This window comes from Neolamprologus multifasciatus, chromosome 12, assembly GCF_963576455.1.
Source record: "Neolamprologus multifasciatus chromosome 12, fNeoMul1.2, whole genome shotgun sequence".
Lineage (NCBI taxonomy): Eukaryota > Metazoa > Chordata > Actinopteri > Cichliformes > Cichlidae > Neolamprologus > Neolamprologus multifasciatus.
Genome location: NC_140450.1, coordinates 13,100,015 through 13,116,891, shown reverse-complemented (window position 1 = coordinate 13,116,891; position 16,877 = coordinate 13,100,015). Strand labels below are relative to the sequence as shown.

The window sequence follows — 16,877 nt, the reverse complement described above, 5'->3', positions numbered from 1 at the left end:
GGATGTCTGGAGTTCTGATCTCCTCCATACCTGCTTCATGCCCTGGAGGACGGGGTTGTGGCTCCCCACACCCTCTAGCAGATCATTACATGAAGCAACCTTTTAAAAACAAGCGTGTTCATGCTCACAGGTATACACACGGGTGCTCACACACACAAACTACACTCTTTCTGGCTCCTACCTCAAAGCACACTGTGCGCTGTCGATCTTACGTGCTGCACAATAATGTTTAATATTTAGTATTTACAGTTATATTCCCATATATCATCGTGATGTTGTTTATTCTATTGCTCTCGTTTTCTTCTGCTTGTTTTCTTTTTTCATTCTCAACAGGCGAAATTTAAAAAAGTATCTACTGTTATCTATTGTTAGCTAGTTTATTGTGATGGTGTTGTTTTTATTATGTTGCTCTTTGTTGTTTGTTTTATCTTCTGGTTTTTTATCTCCATACAGGTGATCCAGGTGTTTTGTTTGTTTTTCTTTTTTTTCTTCCCCCCTTTCTCACCATCTCTTCTCCCCTCTATTTTTCTTTCTCTCCCTCTCTTTGTTTCATTCTTTCTCCCTGTCCTATCCCCCAGTCATGTCTGTCCTGTCTTTAAAAAACGAAAATAAAATAAATACATAATTATAATAAAGGTCAATCAAATGGACCAATATGGCAAGGCCATGATGATTCACTTGGTAAAGTAAATCCACTTGGCATCTTTCTTGGCCTTCAGACAACAATTCTGATGGCTAAAGATCCAAATGGGACAGGCAAAAAAAAAAAAAAAAAAAAAAAAAGTTATCCTGCTGAAAGCAGCTATTAGAAAATACGATCTGCAACAATATTCAACAGTTGATACAAGGCAGAATGGATCCATGATTTCAGCTTGTTTACAAAAATTTAGACTCTACCATCTACAATTCACACCAGAAACTGAGACTCATCTGACCAGGCAACAGTTTACAATCTTTTGTCACTGAATTTTGGTGAGTCTTAGCTCACATGAGTTACACTTGTGGTCTTCTGCTGCTGTACTCCACCTGCTTCAAGGATAATTGTGCATTCAGACATGCTTTTCTGTATACCTTGGTTGTAACAAGTAGTTATTGGAGTTGCTGTTTCCTTCCTCTTATCTTCAGGCAGTCTGGCCATTCTCCTCTGACCTTTGGCACAAGGCATTTCTACTTAGAATGGTTGATTTACAGACCATTTTCTGTAAACCGTAGAGATGTTTGTGTGGGCAAATTGCAGTTGCCCAGCAGGTTTTGCAGTAGGCAGACCAGATCGACTACTACAAACAACAAACTTCAGTCGCCTTTCTTCCCTATTCTGATGGACAGTTTAATCTTCAGGATGCGCCTGCATGCCTAAATTGCAGGTGTGTCTGACAAAGTGGTCAGTAAGTTGAACTCAAAGTAAATTCGCTAAACCTACATTAATCTTTTGCTCAAATATATTGCTTCTAATGACTATGTGACAAAATATAATGTATACTAATATATTGCTGTAGTGTAGCATTTGTTTTTTGTTTATTTATAAGTGCTGAATACCTCTTTCACCACTGGACAATGCTTTTTAGAGCTTTTTAGAAGTATAAAGAAAAAAAATGACTGATTTTATTTTTAAATCCTTCTACTTTGTAAATAATCTGAGGGGAATGAATGGGAAACCACTGCTTTAAGAGACAGTGTAACAACTTCCATCCATCATCTGTCTCGACAGCAGCTTTCTTTGGGGCGCGAGACAGACACCAGCTCATGTTCACATTCACACCTATGGCCAATTTAGAACATACATATATGTGGATGGTGATGTAAACAGGGGTACCCAGAATGAGGGACAGAGAGCATGTACAAATTTATCCTGATAAATTTGAATTTAAACAGACAGCCTTTTTGCTCTGAAGTGCTAACTCAGAGCGTAATAATAATTATTTCATATATCATTATATTCAAATATTTCTTTTGGTCAGATTTTTCAAACTTGATTTCCAGAATCAAATGTTTAGTCTTAAACATAAGGACAACTGAAGAACTAAAAGGGTTGAATTATTCACATATCTTTATTAGTTCTGCTGAATTTAACCAAGAGGTGGGTTTTAATCAAGCCAGAGCAGTACTAGTAACATAAATGCAAACAATAAATTGGAAATATGTATAAAATCGGTGGCATTTTGTTCTCTAAACAATGCAATACTGTAACTACATTTATCACCTACATCAAAAAGGAACATCATTTTTGGACAGGGTTGCTATGATTGCACCATCATGGTAGGCCGATAGGCTATCTACACAGTTAAAAAACAAACAAAAACAAAAACAAAAACCACATAAAGGAAAGCTCAAATGGCACATATTTTTTTCTCTGTCAGTTCACCATAATATAATAACAGTAATAAAGATGATAATACTATATAATACCTTAGAGATAAGTTAATATTCTTGAGCAACATCTTTGTATGCTGGCATAAACAACACATATAAAAGCCATGATATTCACATCTGAGTCTACTGTACATCATAACTTGTGTGTAGGAAACTACATAGTGCAGTTAGCCTGAATTCTCCCTTTAAAGGGGCAGACTCTCCACTCGTCTGATTTTCTTTTCACTTCCTTATCCCCTGCTTTATCGAAACGAAATATACAGAAGAAAGTAAGACTTTCCAGCATAAACACACCCCCTCAGTTTGAAATGTAAGTCTCACAAGCTTTGATGTACATGTTACTGTAGAGAAAATCCCCCTTTGCTTATATTATATCTTCACTTGCTCTATTGCCACTAGTCCCTCTATCCTCAATCTCATAAGCTGAAGCCTTTCATATGTTTACACACATGCACGCACACGCTCGCACACGCTCTCGCTTTCTCTCGTACACAAAAATGTACAATCTATAACTATTATAAGTATTTCTTTCTAGATTATCATACATTCTATAAAATTTTTAACTTTGGGGATAAGTACTGCTTTGACAGATGTCTTGGCTGTGAATGACACAATTATCATAATAACCAAATTCAAATTGTGTGCTTCCATTCACATCATCTGCTAGCGGAGCGGTGAAAGCTCTCCAGTGACCCCTGGTGTTCATTGTTAGTCACCGCAGGAATACTGGAGCGAAGGTGAACCACGTTCTCCTGTGTCCTGAAACCTGTTCTGCCTGCATTTGGGGCTGATTATCTGCTAAACATATCTATTTAAATTCAATTTGTAGAAAATATAAACTCTGTTGGTCTTAATAATGTGTTTAAATGGGCCACGTGTTATGGACCCTGTGCATGAAATGACTCGAAATAAACTGAATCAGTCTGCGAGACCGCTGACGTTACTAACTGCTGGGATTACAAATTAAATAGTCCAGCCACACTTATGTTTGACTGGTTTGCTGATAATTAAGGTCGCGATTAAAGCGCTGAAATCATCACACTTGACCCCCCCCACCACCACCACTAACTGTTCCCAGCATACACATGCTGGAAAGACTGGAGTAAGGCGCTCTCTGGCCAAAAATGTTAACATCACACACTCTGACCACTAATTCTACTTTTACATAACCAGTGACACAGACTTACAATGAATAAATACCACATTATATTCCTGTTGATCGTTTCTGACAATATCCCTGATTGTCTTGGTCCTTTTCTAGCATTGGCATTAAATGACTCGTGTTTTAGCGCTGTAATCTAAACACCGTCATTTAATATTTTGTTTTGCTGCCATCCGTTAGCGTGGCACACTTTCCATGAACACTGATTATGTTGGATGCTGCAATTAGCAACCAGTGATAGAAAGGCTGCTTAGGAGCTTGAAAATATCATTGATAATGATTCGTGTTGTTAAGATCCTGTTCAGATGACTTTGTTCTTGTTGCATTTTAACAGTCGGCTCCTGTTGCTGCTTTGTGTCTATGGTTGCTTTGAAAAGTATGTCAGACTGTACTGGTTTATTCTATTGTAGACTGAATTGTTTTTCTACTGTATGCTGAAGTGGCTTTGTGTGAGAGGCCTTGGTCACTGTGAATGGTGCGAAATGGAGAATTTCCTCCATGGAGGTGTCTCTATATCTCAGTTGACTCAATCCTTTCCAGGCGTGAGGGTCCTGCCCAGGGAGGCGCAAGCTGGTGGAGGGAAGGAGGGCCCTTTTGGTCTTCACAAGGTGGAGAGAGGGTGAGGGCGATAGGGCCAGAGAGAGAAGGCAGAGGCTGAGGAGACAGAGGTGAGAGAGCTGGTGTTGGTGGAGGTGGAGAATTAGAGGAGGTGGGGGAAGTAGTGGTGATAGTGGTAACAGTGGTGGTGGTGGTGGTTGTGGTTTGTTTAGCTCCCAGCTGGCTCATACGTTTTTCCAAGGCCTGGTTCTTCTGCAGTGTTTCCACATAGCTGAGCTGCAGCTGTGCCTGGTATTTCAAAACCCGTTCCTTCTCGTCCTGCCAGGTGTGGCGCTCCTGGTCAAAGTTGAGGGCCTGACGTTCCCGTTGCTGTCGCTCCAGCCGTAATGCAGCCTGCAACTGCTCTAGCTGCCTACGCAGCTCCCCCGCTTCATCCCAGTGACCCTCCTGGACCCTCTGTGGCTGATGACCATCCTGGCAGAGTTGGGACTCGTGACGTAGCTGGGCCTCTTGACGCATTTGAGCCTCATGGCGAAGTTGGGCCTCCTGACGGAGCTGCGCTTCTTGACGCAGCTGCGCTTCTTGACGCAGCTGCGCTTCTTGGCGTAGTTGGACCTCTTGACGGATCTGGGCTTCATGACGCAGGTGAGCCTCTTGGCGCAGCTGTGCCTCCTGGCGGAGTTGGGCCTCTGGTCGGATTTGGGCATCCTGACGCATCTGAAGGTCCTGTGGAACGTGCGCGTCTTGCCGTTGCTGCACGTCACGCCACTGAGCTTCTTCGCGCTGTTGCCTCTCTTGCCTCTGAGCTTCCTGCCTTTGGGCTTTGGCTTCATCACTCTGAAGGCTTAGCAGGGTGTCAGACGTGGGGGTGAGGGAGTTTGTTGGGGGCTCATTTGGGTTTCGTGGGCAGTGGACACCTCCCCATGGAGGCAGCAGCCCTGCAGCAGCTAAGTTAGGGCTCACAACAACTTCTGCCCCTCTGCTCACTTCACTCAGAGCCCGTTTTAAACTTAGCACCTCCGCTTCAAATACACCCAGCTTCTCTCTGAGGATGGTCACCTGCAGAAAGGAAAAGGTAACAGCTATTATAGGAAACCTTATTTGAACTCAATCTATGTGTGCTTTAGCATAGGACACATGTATATGTTTCATTTCAAAAGACTGTAAACACGCCTCCTTAACTAAAAAATAACCAAGGTACACAGACATTTTACTCTATGTGTGTAAGCTGATTATGAGCTCATTCAGCACAAAAGGAAAAAAAAAAATGTTGCAGCTGTTATATATAATGTTGCCCAATCCCCAATTTGTCCTAGTCTCCTTGCCAAGTTTTTGAAATCCCTCCAAAGGATTTTGAGGATTAAACACACAACAATCTAGATTTGGTGGTAAACATCCCAATCCGACAATCTCACTTGTTGTAAATTATTTCCCGACTGCTTCGGAGTGCGAGCGGCACTGTGTTGCACTTTTTGTGGACCCTGAAGCAGCCAGCTTTCTCCACTAAATGCAAAATCTGGGCTTCGATTGTTTCGATTGTCTTAATTTTCAATCTGCACCAAACAAGTGGGCCACGGGTCATGAAATAATGTTTTATTATTATTTTACAGTAACATAGAAAGCATGCTGGCATCACATAATGATGGCAGTAAATGTAAAGAATGTGAAGTATGTTATCAAAGGCCTGGATAATGATCTTTAGGCCTGTAATTATGACATTTTGCTTATTGTTTATGTATATGTTTATATTTATATAGAGAATGCAATACATATTAATTATCTTGTATTTCTATATCTTGTAATTCATCTTGTAAATATATTTAGCCACATAGACTAACTTTCATCGGTAGTTTGAGATCTTGTCTGAGATTAAGTGAATCTTCATTCAGTAATCTTGAATCTTGATTATATTTATGTGCATAAAATTGAAAAAGAAACTATTCTGAATATCCATCTGTGCTGTTTGGTATCTGTTGATTCAGAGCTTCAGCAGGTACACTGAACCAGTGCTGGACTCATTAATTCAATTACAAACCCTTACGAACATATTGAAATTAATGTATTAAATATGACTGTGCTGAATCTTTTATACAGGGGAAGCTAAGGCATATTTTATGAGACCAATTCAGTTTAATCAGCTACTTTTATTTTTTATGTAATATATTAATGAATGATTGATTTATATATTTATATACTCTGGTGACAGTGGCAGAGAAAAGGACATTAAAGAAACTGCTGGACATTATGGACAATGCTGGGCATCCTCTGCACACGGTCGTAAAGAGGAGAGGAGCCTATTCAACGACAGGTTGCTTCTCCCGAAGTCAAAAAGCAACAGACTTAAAAACTCTTTGTCAAAACTTTGTCACACACGCTATCAGACTGTTTAACTCCTCACTGGAGGGGAGAGGGAGGGCAGGAACATCTGAGCTGCAGTGTTTTTTTACACTGTGCAATATTTGCAATATTTTTTTCTTATATTCGACTTGATGGCAATGTAGCTTGCCATCACCAGTGTGTGAATGTGTGTGTGAATGGGTGGATGACTGAATGTAGTGTAAAGTACTTTGGGGTCCGTAGGGACTAAGTAAAGCGCTATACAAATACAGGCCATTCACCATTTGCAATAATCACTGTGCAATATATTCACTCAAATGTGCAATCCTATTTATCCATATTATATATTCTGTATTTATATATGTATATATGGTATATTTATGCTTATATTCTTACTCTCATTCCCCTTATTGTATCTGTAACATGCAACTTCTGTCGGTGCTGTGCTACTGGAAACTGAATTTCCTGGAGGAACCCACCCGAGGGATTAATAAAGTTTCATCTAATCTAATCTAATATAAAGTATTCATATGATTTTGCTTTTTGTTATTTTTAATCCTCATTGTTTAGTCCTCAGGTGTGACTGAAAACCTACCTCAGACAGAGTCCTCCTCAGCTCTCCCTCACACTTCTCCAGCTCCACACTCTTGCTGCTGTAGGAGTCTTTCAGGCCCAGCATGACCTCCTCCCGTTCCCTCAGCTGGGCATTGAGCTCCTTTAGCTGGCCTCTCAGGGCCACCATCTCTCCAGCTCGCTGGGTCACTTCAGCCTGACTTTCCCTCAGCTGCTGCTTCAGCAAGGAGATCTCTCCTGCTTTTTGGCACACCTGCCACAGGAAGGTTAGACAGTGAGAGATATTTTGTAAATGTGCTCCCTATCTCATTTCATACAGACAGATTGCATACATGCAAAACTTCAATAAAAAAAAAAGAAAAAGACGTCCCGCATTTGATTTTCTGTGTAAACATTTATTTTAACTAATACAAGAAGTTGCTGTGGTCCAATTTTCTAACTTTAATGACATTTGGTTTTTGATGTAGTCTTGCTAACCGACAAGCAAATATAAACAGAACTTAAAACACATCTGCATCAGCACTTGCATTGCAAAATAGCATCGCCAAAAATACAGAAACCTTTAACCTAACATAGTGTACTGCTCCCTTTTGAGATTAACTGTCCAGTCAAATGCTTTCTGTGGCACTTAATGGGCGTTCCATGTGATGGTTTGACTGTCTGAGAAAACTGCTCTGAAGTTCAGCTGTACCTTCTCCAAACAACTTTACACTGTTTTCCATAAAGATCAAGATCAAGACTCATACCAGGTCTCAGGAGAGCAGCACTGTTTGATGAAGCCATGATCTGTGATTGACAACTCTGATTTCGTCTTCATTAGACACCTCCTCACACAACTTATAAATCAGCATAGTGGGGACTTTTACAGCTAATGTGACTTAATCCAAGGACCTTAATTTGTCTTAGCTGTCCAAAAGGTATTCCTTTTAAATTATTGAGACTGGTCAAAATGCCTTTTGGTAAACTTTCACTGATAAAAATGTTGTATTCAGGCTGCGATATGCCTTTATCTTGGTGCTCAGTTACTATTATATGAAGGTTTCCTTAGTTCTTTTGCAACAGGTTGAACCATTTTTCATTTGAGTCTGGGGACAAAATATTTGTGACCTTCATACTTTGAACATATTTGGCGACAGTTTTCTTTCTTATCACCTCACCCAGTAGTTTTAAAAATAATAATTTGATAAGTCAATATTCTATCTATATCACTTAAGTAGATTTTCACAGAATAAGCAATAATCCCTCTTTTAAAATCAAACACAAGGCGTCAACATATGCTTTTCCTTCAGAAAAAAGTCTTATTTTTTAAATAAAGAATCACAACCTGTTTGACCACTTTTAAAATTACACAGCAAAGTTAATTTCCCACACACATGCACATATTCTGAGTGCTCATCAATCCCAACATCTCGACATGTCCTCGCATCTCACCTCCCATTTGGTCTCCTCCAGACGAGGCAAGATGTCAGCCTGCTCCTTCCTGTAATCCAAACATTTTCTCTCCAGCTCCTCTCTCTGGGCCAACAGAGCCGCCATCTCCTCCTGGAGCCTCCTTTTGTCCTGGGACAGACGGGTTATCTGGGCCTGCAGGGCAGTCTGGGAACGCTGAGCACGACGGGTAACCTGCAGATGAAAATGTAAGCTTTGAACATATATATACTTGGAAGACCCAGTGTATGATTAGACAAGTTAATAACATACACTGATACATTAAGCTGTGAAAGTTTAGAACATGTATAGTGTTTAAATGCTTTTTATAATATACTGGATTTTAGCTATATTTTCTTATTTCTTGAGTGACATATTAACCATTTAAAAGCTTACATCTACTTCACATGTAGCTTTTCTAAAAGTTTTTAAACTGTAATAGAAATTCTTTTACAACCATCACTTGAACCTATCCTAATACATTTTCATATAATGCAGAGATACATGTCATAAATACTTACATATTGATTTAAAAATAAAATATTATAAACTCTAAATTGGACTAATTTAAAAAGAAAAATGTGACGTTAGCACAACTAACTTTGAATTTCTTTAATAAACTTTCCATCATTTTTGTTTGGAGTAAAGAAAACAAAGTGCAAATGCACCTTAACATTATTTTGCATGAACGTTTGCAATGAAGTCACCTGCTGCAGACGTGAGGCATAGTTTTGTCTCAGCTCATCCATCTGTCGCTCCCAGACACGTTGCTTCTCCTCAAACACCTGAATGATCGCTGCCTCACTTTGGTCCAGGTTTCTGCGCATATGCTGCACCTGATGAAAGGAAAGCAGCATATGGAAGTGGAAACTCTATCAGACTGTAGGAAGGCAGTAAACTTTATGTGTGAGGAATGTAGTATTTGTAAAATGTGACAGATTTAATTCTCAGGTGTTTAAAGCAAATCCAAATCTTAATCTTTACAATTTTCACCTATGCGGCCGTGTTCACATTGTTGCATCAATTATATCACATTATTTATAGGGTAAATAATAATAATAACTATTATTAACAGTTTGGGAATGATACAGTTTAGTTTCATCCAAATACAATGGGCCAACCTAAGTCACATTTGATTAAATCAAAGAAATGATCTCACGTTTTTTCTCTATGTTTTTAAGTTCTGTGTACAAAAATTGAAATGTCATTAATCTCAAATGTACTGGTGTGGTAGCCATTTTGGAAAAGAAATCTGAGAATGTAAATCAAAACAAACAAAAAATAAATCAATAGATAAAATAAAAAAAATCATGAACTCATGTCTGAGGTGAGATGGCCCTTTAAATGCTAACATGTGTCAGATATTTTTGAGCGGGCTCTGACCTCTTGCTCTTTCTCCCACAAGCGATCCTCGAGGTCCTGGATGATGTCATCCGAGGAGGGAGAGGGGCGTAGAGGTGCTGGAGCGTCACTCAGGTGGCTCAGCCTCTGATAGGACGAAGAGCTCTTTCCTGAGGAGGACCGGCCACTGTCTGAGGCGCTGATCCCATTCTGAAGGTGAGAAACACATCACGGTACATCAAATATGATAAGAGCAGGGCCCATTTAGTCTTAGACAAAGCAAGCATGGATGATGGCTGCACCTGGTAGCCAGGCTTCTCCAGCTTCTCTAGGCCTGCAGCGGCTCCAACCATGCCCAATCTGTTGATGTGGCTGGTAGAAGCACTGAGAGGCCCCAGGACTGCTGGGGGTCCACAACCAGACCCTGAGCCCGTGTAGGTGGGCAGACTGGTCAGGGAGTTTCTCCCTGAATCGGACATGCCTCCCTGAACCACTTCATTACCAGTTCCCCCTCCATCACTTCTGCTAACCCTCACTGGGCTGTCCTGATCAAGGAGCAGGGCTTCTGGGACCTCTCCTGACTCACCTCCTCCTCCATCCCTGCCTCTCCTGCCTACTCTGCCCTCGCTGAACCCTTCACTCCTTCCCTCATGCTTTCCCTCATTTCCAGCCCCTCCTGCCTGGCCTACCAGATTCTGCATGGAGTGGAAGCTCTTGGGCACCACTGGCTTGAATGCAGAAGGACGCACAAGGCCTGAGTTGTTCTGCATTGCCTGTGAAAGACAAGAAGAGGGACAGAAGAAGGACAGTCAAAAAAAAAAAAGTGAGCCATATGAGCTACAGTTTACAGACAAAAGTACAAATTTCAGCAATAAAATGATGATATTGTGTATTTGAATGCTGCACCTGATATTATTAAAGTATTATGTATTTAAAACCACTTAAAACAAGAGTTTTTGAAGTTATTTCTTCCTACTAATACTCATTTTCCACGTTGCATGCATTATATTCCTCAAGTATATGTTTTTGATGGTTACTATAACTATCTGTTTTTACAGATCTCCATCCATCCATCATCTTCCGCTTATCCAGGACCAGGTCATGGGGGCAGCAGCCTAAGCAGATCTCACGAAAAACACGAGATCATTTTACAGACTCATGCTTTTTAAAAGTTATTGCTTGTGAACGTTAATATACAGCTTCAATAATCTTTGACATCCAAATAAAGTTGCCATCTTTTTAAAAAAAAATTGCTTTGTGTTAGTAGCTCTCCACAAAAACCTCAGCAAAGAAACAGTTTGTGGAAAGATGGTGCTTTATTCTGAAGATTTTGGAAAACAACATAGAAAAGATTAACTGTTTACACACTGTCTACACTGTTTCTTAATAAAATAATGAGAAAAAAAAGGAATTATTTCATTTTGAGGCAGAATGTTTTTGAGTAGTTTGAGTTAAAACATACTTGTAACCCAATAGATTTGTTTTGAATCCCTCTCTGAAGGTGCTGACCTGCTGTGTGTGAAGTACCTGTTCAAGTTTTCCTGACACAGGCATGATCTTGGGCGGGTTGTGGTTGGGAGGGTTGTGGTTATGGCTGGCTGGATTGTTCTCGCTGTCGGCTCTGACGGCTGCCATCTCTCTGTGCTGGTGTTGGCTCATCCCAACACTGCTCTTCTCACTGGCCCCTCGACCCACAATGTTCCCACAAACATCTAAACCTGCAGCCTGCATTTCCCTCTCTCGCTCTCTTTCCATCCTCTCGTTCTCCAGCCTCTCTCTTTCTCGCTCCCTCTCCCTCTCTCTCTCGCGCTCTCTCTCCCTTTCTATCTTCTCCCTTTCAATCCTCTCTCGTTCCCTCTCTCTGGCTCGCTCCCTCTCACGTTCCCTCTCACGTTCCAGCCTCTCCCTCTCCACTCTTTCCCGCTCCCTCTCCCGGTTCCTCTCCCTCTCTCGTTCCCTCTCTAACCTCTCCCGGTCCCAGTCTCGGTCCCGGTCCCTGTCTCTCCCCCTCTCACGCTGCCTCTCCCACTCCCTCCTGCCCGCTCCGTTGCCACAGTCCAACTGGTTGTTGTTGGACGGGGCTGTCATGGTGCATTCAGTGTTGGTGGAGGAGGCTGTTTCGGTGGGCCGGTCAGTCCCGGTACAGGTCCCAGTCCCGATACTAACACTCCCTCGTTCATCGCTAGAGGCCGTCCCGTCTGATATTGTCGCTGGGGGGCGTGGCAGCCGCTCTGCGCTGCAGCTGCGATCAGCAGGGCAACGGCGAGAGAGAGGAGGTGCTCGGGGCAGGGTGGTCCTCGTGCCCACAGACTTCATGGCAAACTCCTGCTCTCCTGCCACCCCACTGCCAACACTGCCCATAGTGGGGGTCAAAGGTCAGGATTAGAGGTTAGGAGTCAGGATTGGGGAGGGTCACAGATACATTTGGAAGTAGTGTGGGTCATCACAACCTAATGCAGGTAGTGGGGGCACACACACTAGAGGAACACAGAAAAACGAAAGGAGTTATACAATATTGTAATTGCATAATGACTAGTTATACAATAACAACTGCAGAAGAGATTCCAGCCCACATACAGGGGCAGCGTGGTCCTCCCACCATGATAAAAATGAAAAGGGTCAGATAGATAAGTCTGGACAACTGTGTGCATAGTGAGGGAAAAAAAAACATAAAAATAAGACTTTCTCCAGCTTGATGATGAAATCACAACACTAATCTCTGTAAACATGTTCTAAGTAAAAGTGAAAATTCTCAAACTAATTTCAGACTTTTTTGTTTATGTTCATAAGTTATGAGATATAGTGTGAACAGGTCACTTATACCAGTCCAACACAAAACACGGACTATGCAGATTTAGTGTCCATTAGCATCACTGAGCTGGAGGATGAGGGTATGTGTCTATTGTTTGTTTGTTTTGTTAGCTTGTTTGTTTTCCCTTTTTCTATGGTCACAAATCCAGGAATACAGTGCAAAAAAACCCAGCCCTGCAACAATCACAGCCTGTTTTTTTGAGGAAAGCTCACAATTATTCTTTTTTGTTTGCTTTGCATCAGATAGATGTAGTTTCATTCCCTGATTTTTTTCCTTTGCTTCCTCCTCAGACATAACTCCTACACAATGTATAAAAATAATGGAACAATATTGCAACATAAAACAACATCTCACTTAACCCATTAAAAAAAAACTATAAAAGAACTTGATATGTACATGTGATGATGTTTGTGGTCTATTATACTTTCCTGTCAGACCTCTTTCTAAGCAACTGTGATAGAAATCAAACACCAGGAATCACAGAAATCCAGATAGAGTGGGTTTAGGGTGGAGCTGTGAGGAAATACTGTAAACACTAATCACACATATAGATGGTAACCAGTGCATTGTATAGAAGGTTATTTTCTATAGTGGGCATCTGAGAAAAATCACAGCATCCAAACTGGGCTTATATGGAAGTCATTGGGTATAAGGCTAATGATGTTATGCTCAGTACATTTTGGAGCATGTAAACAGGAAAAGGACCTGTTGAGAACATTGAGAACATCTGTAGTGTGGCACAAACCAACACAAATATCACCAGTGACCAAAAAATACCACGGAGCTTTGTCAACTTATCTCCAACATCTTTATTTTGGAATCTCAACATCAAAACTGCTGCAAAAAAATGTTCTTATTGCAGGACTGTGTAAACTTTGCACAAAGTGTATTCCTGTTGATGTGGCCAGTTTATTAGGTACACCCAGTTAAAGCAGTTGGATATCAGCTCTGGAATAACTTTGCATCATTGTAGAAGATGTAGTTTTTACTTCTGCGGACCTACATTACTATACTTAAGCCTGGTTTATCCACCGGGCAAACAGTGCAACAGCTCAGGCTGTTGAATATTTGATTAACAGCAAATTTATTTGCAATCATCCACTAATAATACATCTTAAATACTCCAAGGTAAATGTGTTTTTTTTTTCTTTTTTGCATGTTATGCAATTAGGAGTCCAGTCTATCAGAGAGGCCTGTAAATACCCTTCCCATTTACTGTAGTCACAGTCAGTAGCGTTTATTTCCATGGAAAACATGCATAAACAAATGTGCGTTCAACCAAATAGTCACACTCAGACAGTTTACTGGTATTCTGGCTGGTTTCTAAGACTCAACAAGGATCCACAGCTCATGTTTCTCCCAGCAGGTGTATCTGCTTCTGGCTATGTAGATAGGGTTTCTACTATTTCTACAATAAAAGAAGGGCAATGGTGTACAATTCAGCAGCAACACAAACTATAATGAAATTACCATAAAGTGGAATTGACATGTCTCTAAAACAGCTTTAAGAAAAGCACATATATGAAATATGTTATTTGAAGTGACCTGAACTGCACTGCAATGATTGTGGTTTCTATTCATTTTATGAGTGCCTTTCGGTGAAAGAAGACTACATGTTACACACATCTCTCAGTGGAAACCCTAATGCTAAACATAACAACATTACCATCTGAGTCCAACCTGGGACTATTGGTGAGTGCCACTTGAATCTCTTTGTGGCCTGTTAGCAGTTTACTTATTTTGTCTAGTACAGGCCAAAAATAAAATTCAACAACCCTGAAAACAAAACCAGCCACAAAACCGAACCAACATCTAAAACTGAATCTAAGAAAGCAGAATATATCACAAAACTGATATAACAGAGTGCATTCATTTTTTTAGCTTGGTTTGCCAAATAAACAGGGAACTCTGAGGAGCATATACTCTGTAGAGAAGGATAAGAACACAGAAGCCTTGATATGGCCTATATAAGCTATGTTTATATGTGTATAATCTGCAGCCACCCACTACTCTGAATCGCAAAATAGGATTCAGGATATTTTTACACCAACCAAAATCATACAGTAGATCGATCGATCGATAGATAGAGCAAGCAATGCACTTCCCTTTCTCAGGCCATTTACTAGAGGTTTACTTCCACTTGGGTGAATAGTAGTAGTAGTAAAAAATACACTGCCTATCTGTCTGCTGCTCTGCCTCATTCCCCTCCCCTCACGACTCCCTCTCTCCGTTTTCTCTGCATCCCTGGGCGGCAAGGGCGGCTTTAGCAGCATCCGCATCAAGCCCTGAATCGACTGCGCTCCCAAACAATTACTTGCTAGGCCTGTGCCAAAACACAAGCGCACGACCCTCGCTGGCTGGGAAAAATGAATCGAGATTAAAATGCAGATCGTCATTGACATTGACGACGTATCATGCAGTGGCTTTGATTTACCGATTGTAGCATCCTGGCGGTCCATCATCAAAGGCTACTCACTATTTTGCAGCTTGGCGGTTTTGTAAGATGGCAGCCCCAACAAACAATAATGTTAAAAGACAGAGACGTCAGTCCTGGTCGGTCGGGCTCGGAATTATTCCGCGTTGATGCCGTGGCTCGGTAATATTAAGGATGCTGTCTTCGACCGCTGTCAGCGTCGGATGCTGATGATGGAGTCGGTCGGTTGATACGCGTATCAGCTGAGAGACACACACCCACCTTTGGTCCCGCCCCTCCGGCTGCACGATACAAACGCCCCCTTTTGGCACTCATCCAGTGCTCTCCCCCGGGAAAAACCTATAGAGGTATTATATGCTGGACAGTTCCTCGGATGGATGGATGGTTGGATGGTAAATGTCATCTTAATCTTCATAATCATAACGCATATGAAACAAAGGACACGTGATTTTTTTTGGCAATGCAACATACTCAACACTGACACATCTTTCCCCATATATTTATATGTTACATATATAAGAAGCCTGATGATTCAGAACAAAAGGATCATTCATTTGCAGGTTTGTCTCTGTCTGCTTCTTTTTGCTCTGTTTTGGTATCTACCAGTGTCTGAATCAAATATCTTATTCTCCAGCTTTTCATTCTCTATGATCTCCAGCCAGTCACTATTTTCGTCTGTCTGCCTGGGATGCAGTGTATTAGATTGTGAAGAAACAGAGCAGTGAGCTGTAAATCAAAAGCAGTAATGTTTATTGTGGAAAATGTGCCTAGAACAAAATAGAACCACAGATTTTAGATAAGAGTCATCTAAAATAAAACATACAGCTAAAATAATTGTCCTGGGCTACATCTTTTCACTTTTGTAATTTACAGACATACAGTAGGACTTGGTGCACCTTGGTGACGTGGCCCTGGGTTCGAATCCGGCCTGGGGTCTTGCTGTGTGGGCCTTTTTTCTTCCCATGTTTGTTTGAGTTCTCTGACTTTCTCCCAAAGTCCAAACACAGCCTCCTGAGAACCAGCTCATTCATTTATGTCCTCTGTAATGGACATTTGTTTTTGGCCAATATCTTTTGAATTATTTGAGTTACCTTAATAAGTCCTGATCTACTAAATAGAGGACATTCCTGGCTTTCTGTTGATATCTCATGCATTTGAGTGGCCTCTTTGAGCTCCAAAGAGGCAGGAAATCACACACACACACACTCACACACACACACACACAAAAGTTCAATGGGAAGATCCTTTTTTTCCTTGTCAGGAGGACAGGGTTAGGTTAAGTGGTGTCTCTAAATGTGAATGTGAGTGTGAATGGATGTCTGTCTCTCTGTGTTGGTGACTTGTCCAGGGTGTACCCTACCTCTTGCCATATGCCAGATGGGATAGGCACTAGCCCCCCTGCAATACTGAATTGGATAAGAGGAAGAAGATGGACGAAGAGCAAGACTTCATATAACACTAACCCAGTGAGACCAACTAGTAGCACTTTTATACCCTATCTATCTCACGTGAATACCTTAAGTTGTTTCTTTTGCCTTGTACTCTACCCAGGAGACAACCAGGAGAGGTGAAAATTGCTAATGTATATTAGACATAAAATAGTTTTACTGAAACCACAGCAGTAGAGTTTGTGATTAAGATATTTTTCCTGATAGGTAGGATGGCCAGTCGTCCCGTGCTTCCTGTGCTTTCTACAAACTGACGATGGAAGATAATGCTAAAAAAATATGAACTAAACTCCATATAGAATCCAAAAACCATTCATTAATGCTGGTCATTCATGAACTAACAAATATCCAGTATAAGGTAATAAATTCCCAGATTTCTGTTACATCCTGAATAAAGAAACTGCAGACTTATTA

The 16,877-nt window shown here is 41.1% G+C and overlaps 1 protein-coding gene across 5 annotated transcripts; it reads right to left on the bottom strand.

Moving 5' to 3' along the window:
- Window positions 1–411: 411 nt before the first annotated feature.
- lzts3b (leucine zipper, putative tumor suppressor family member 3b) lies at window positions 412–15,266 on the bottom strand. 5 transcript variants are annotated; one of them, XM_085180192.1, is made up of 8 exons: window positions 15,016–15,266; window positions 11,297–12,246; window positions 10,072–10,542; window positions 9,812–9,979; window positions 9,136–9,264; window positions 8,432–8,623; window positions 7,023–7,253; window positions 412–5,149 (listed from the first exon to the last, which is right to left on the bottom strand). In XM_085180192.1, the coding sequence occupies exons 2-8, from the start codon at window positions 12,128–12,130 to the stop codon at window positions 4,043–4,045; spliced, it is 3,132 nt and encodes a 1,043-aa protein (XP_085036318.1). In that variant the 5' UTR covers window positions 12,131–12,246; window positions 15,016–15,266; the 3' UTR covers window positions 412–4,042. The 5 variants fall into 5 exon arrangements, with proteins under 5 accessions (XP_085036318.1, XP_085036319.1, XP_085036320.1 ...); XM_085180193.1 differs by having other exon boundaries at window positions 15,058–15,266; XM_085180194.1 differs by having other exon boundaries at window positions 11,297–12,122; window positions 15,016–15,263.
- Between the last annotated feature and the right edge of the window lie 1,611 nt (window positions 15,267–16,877).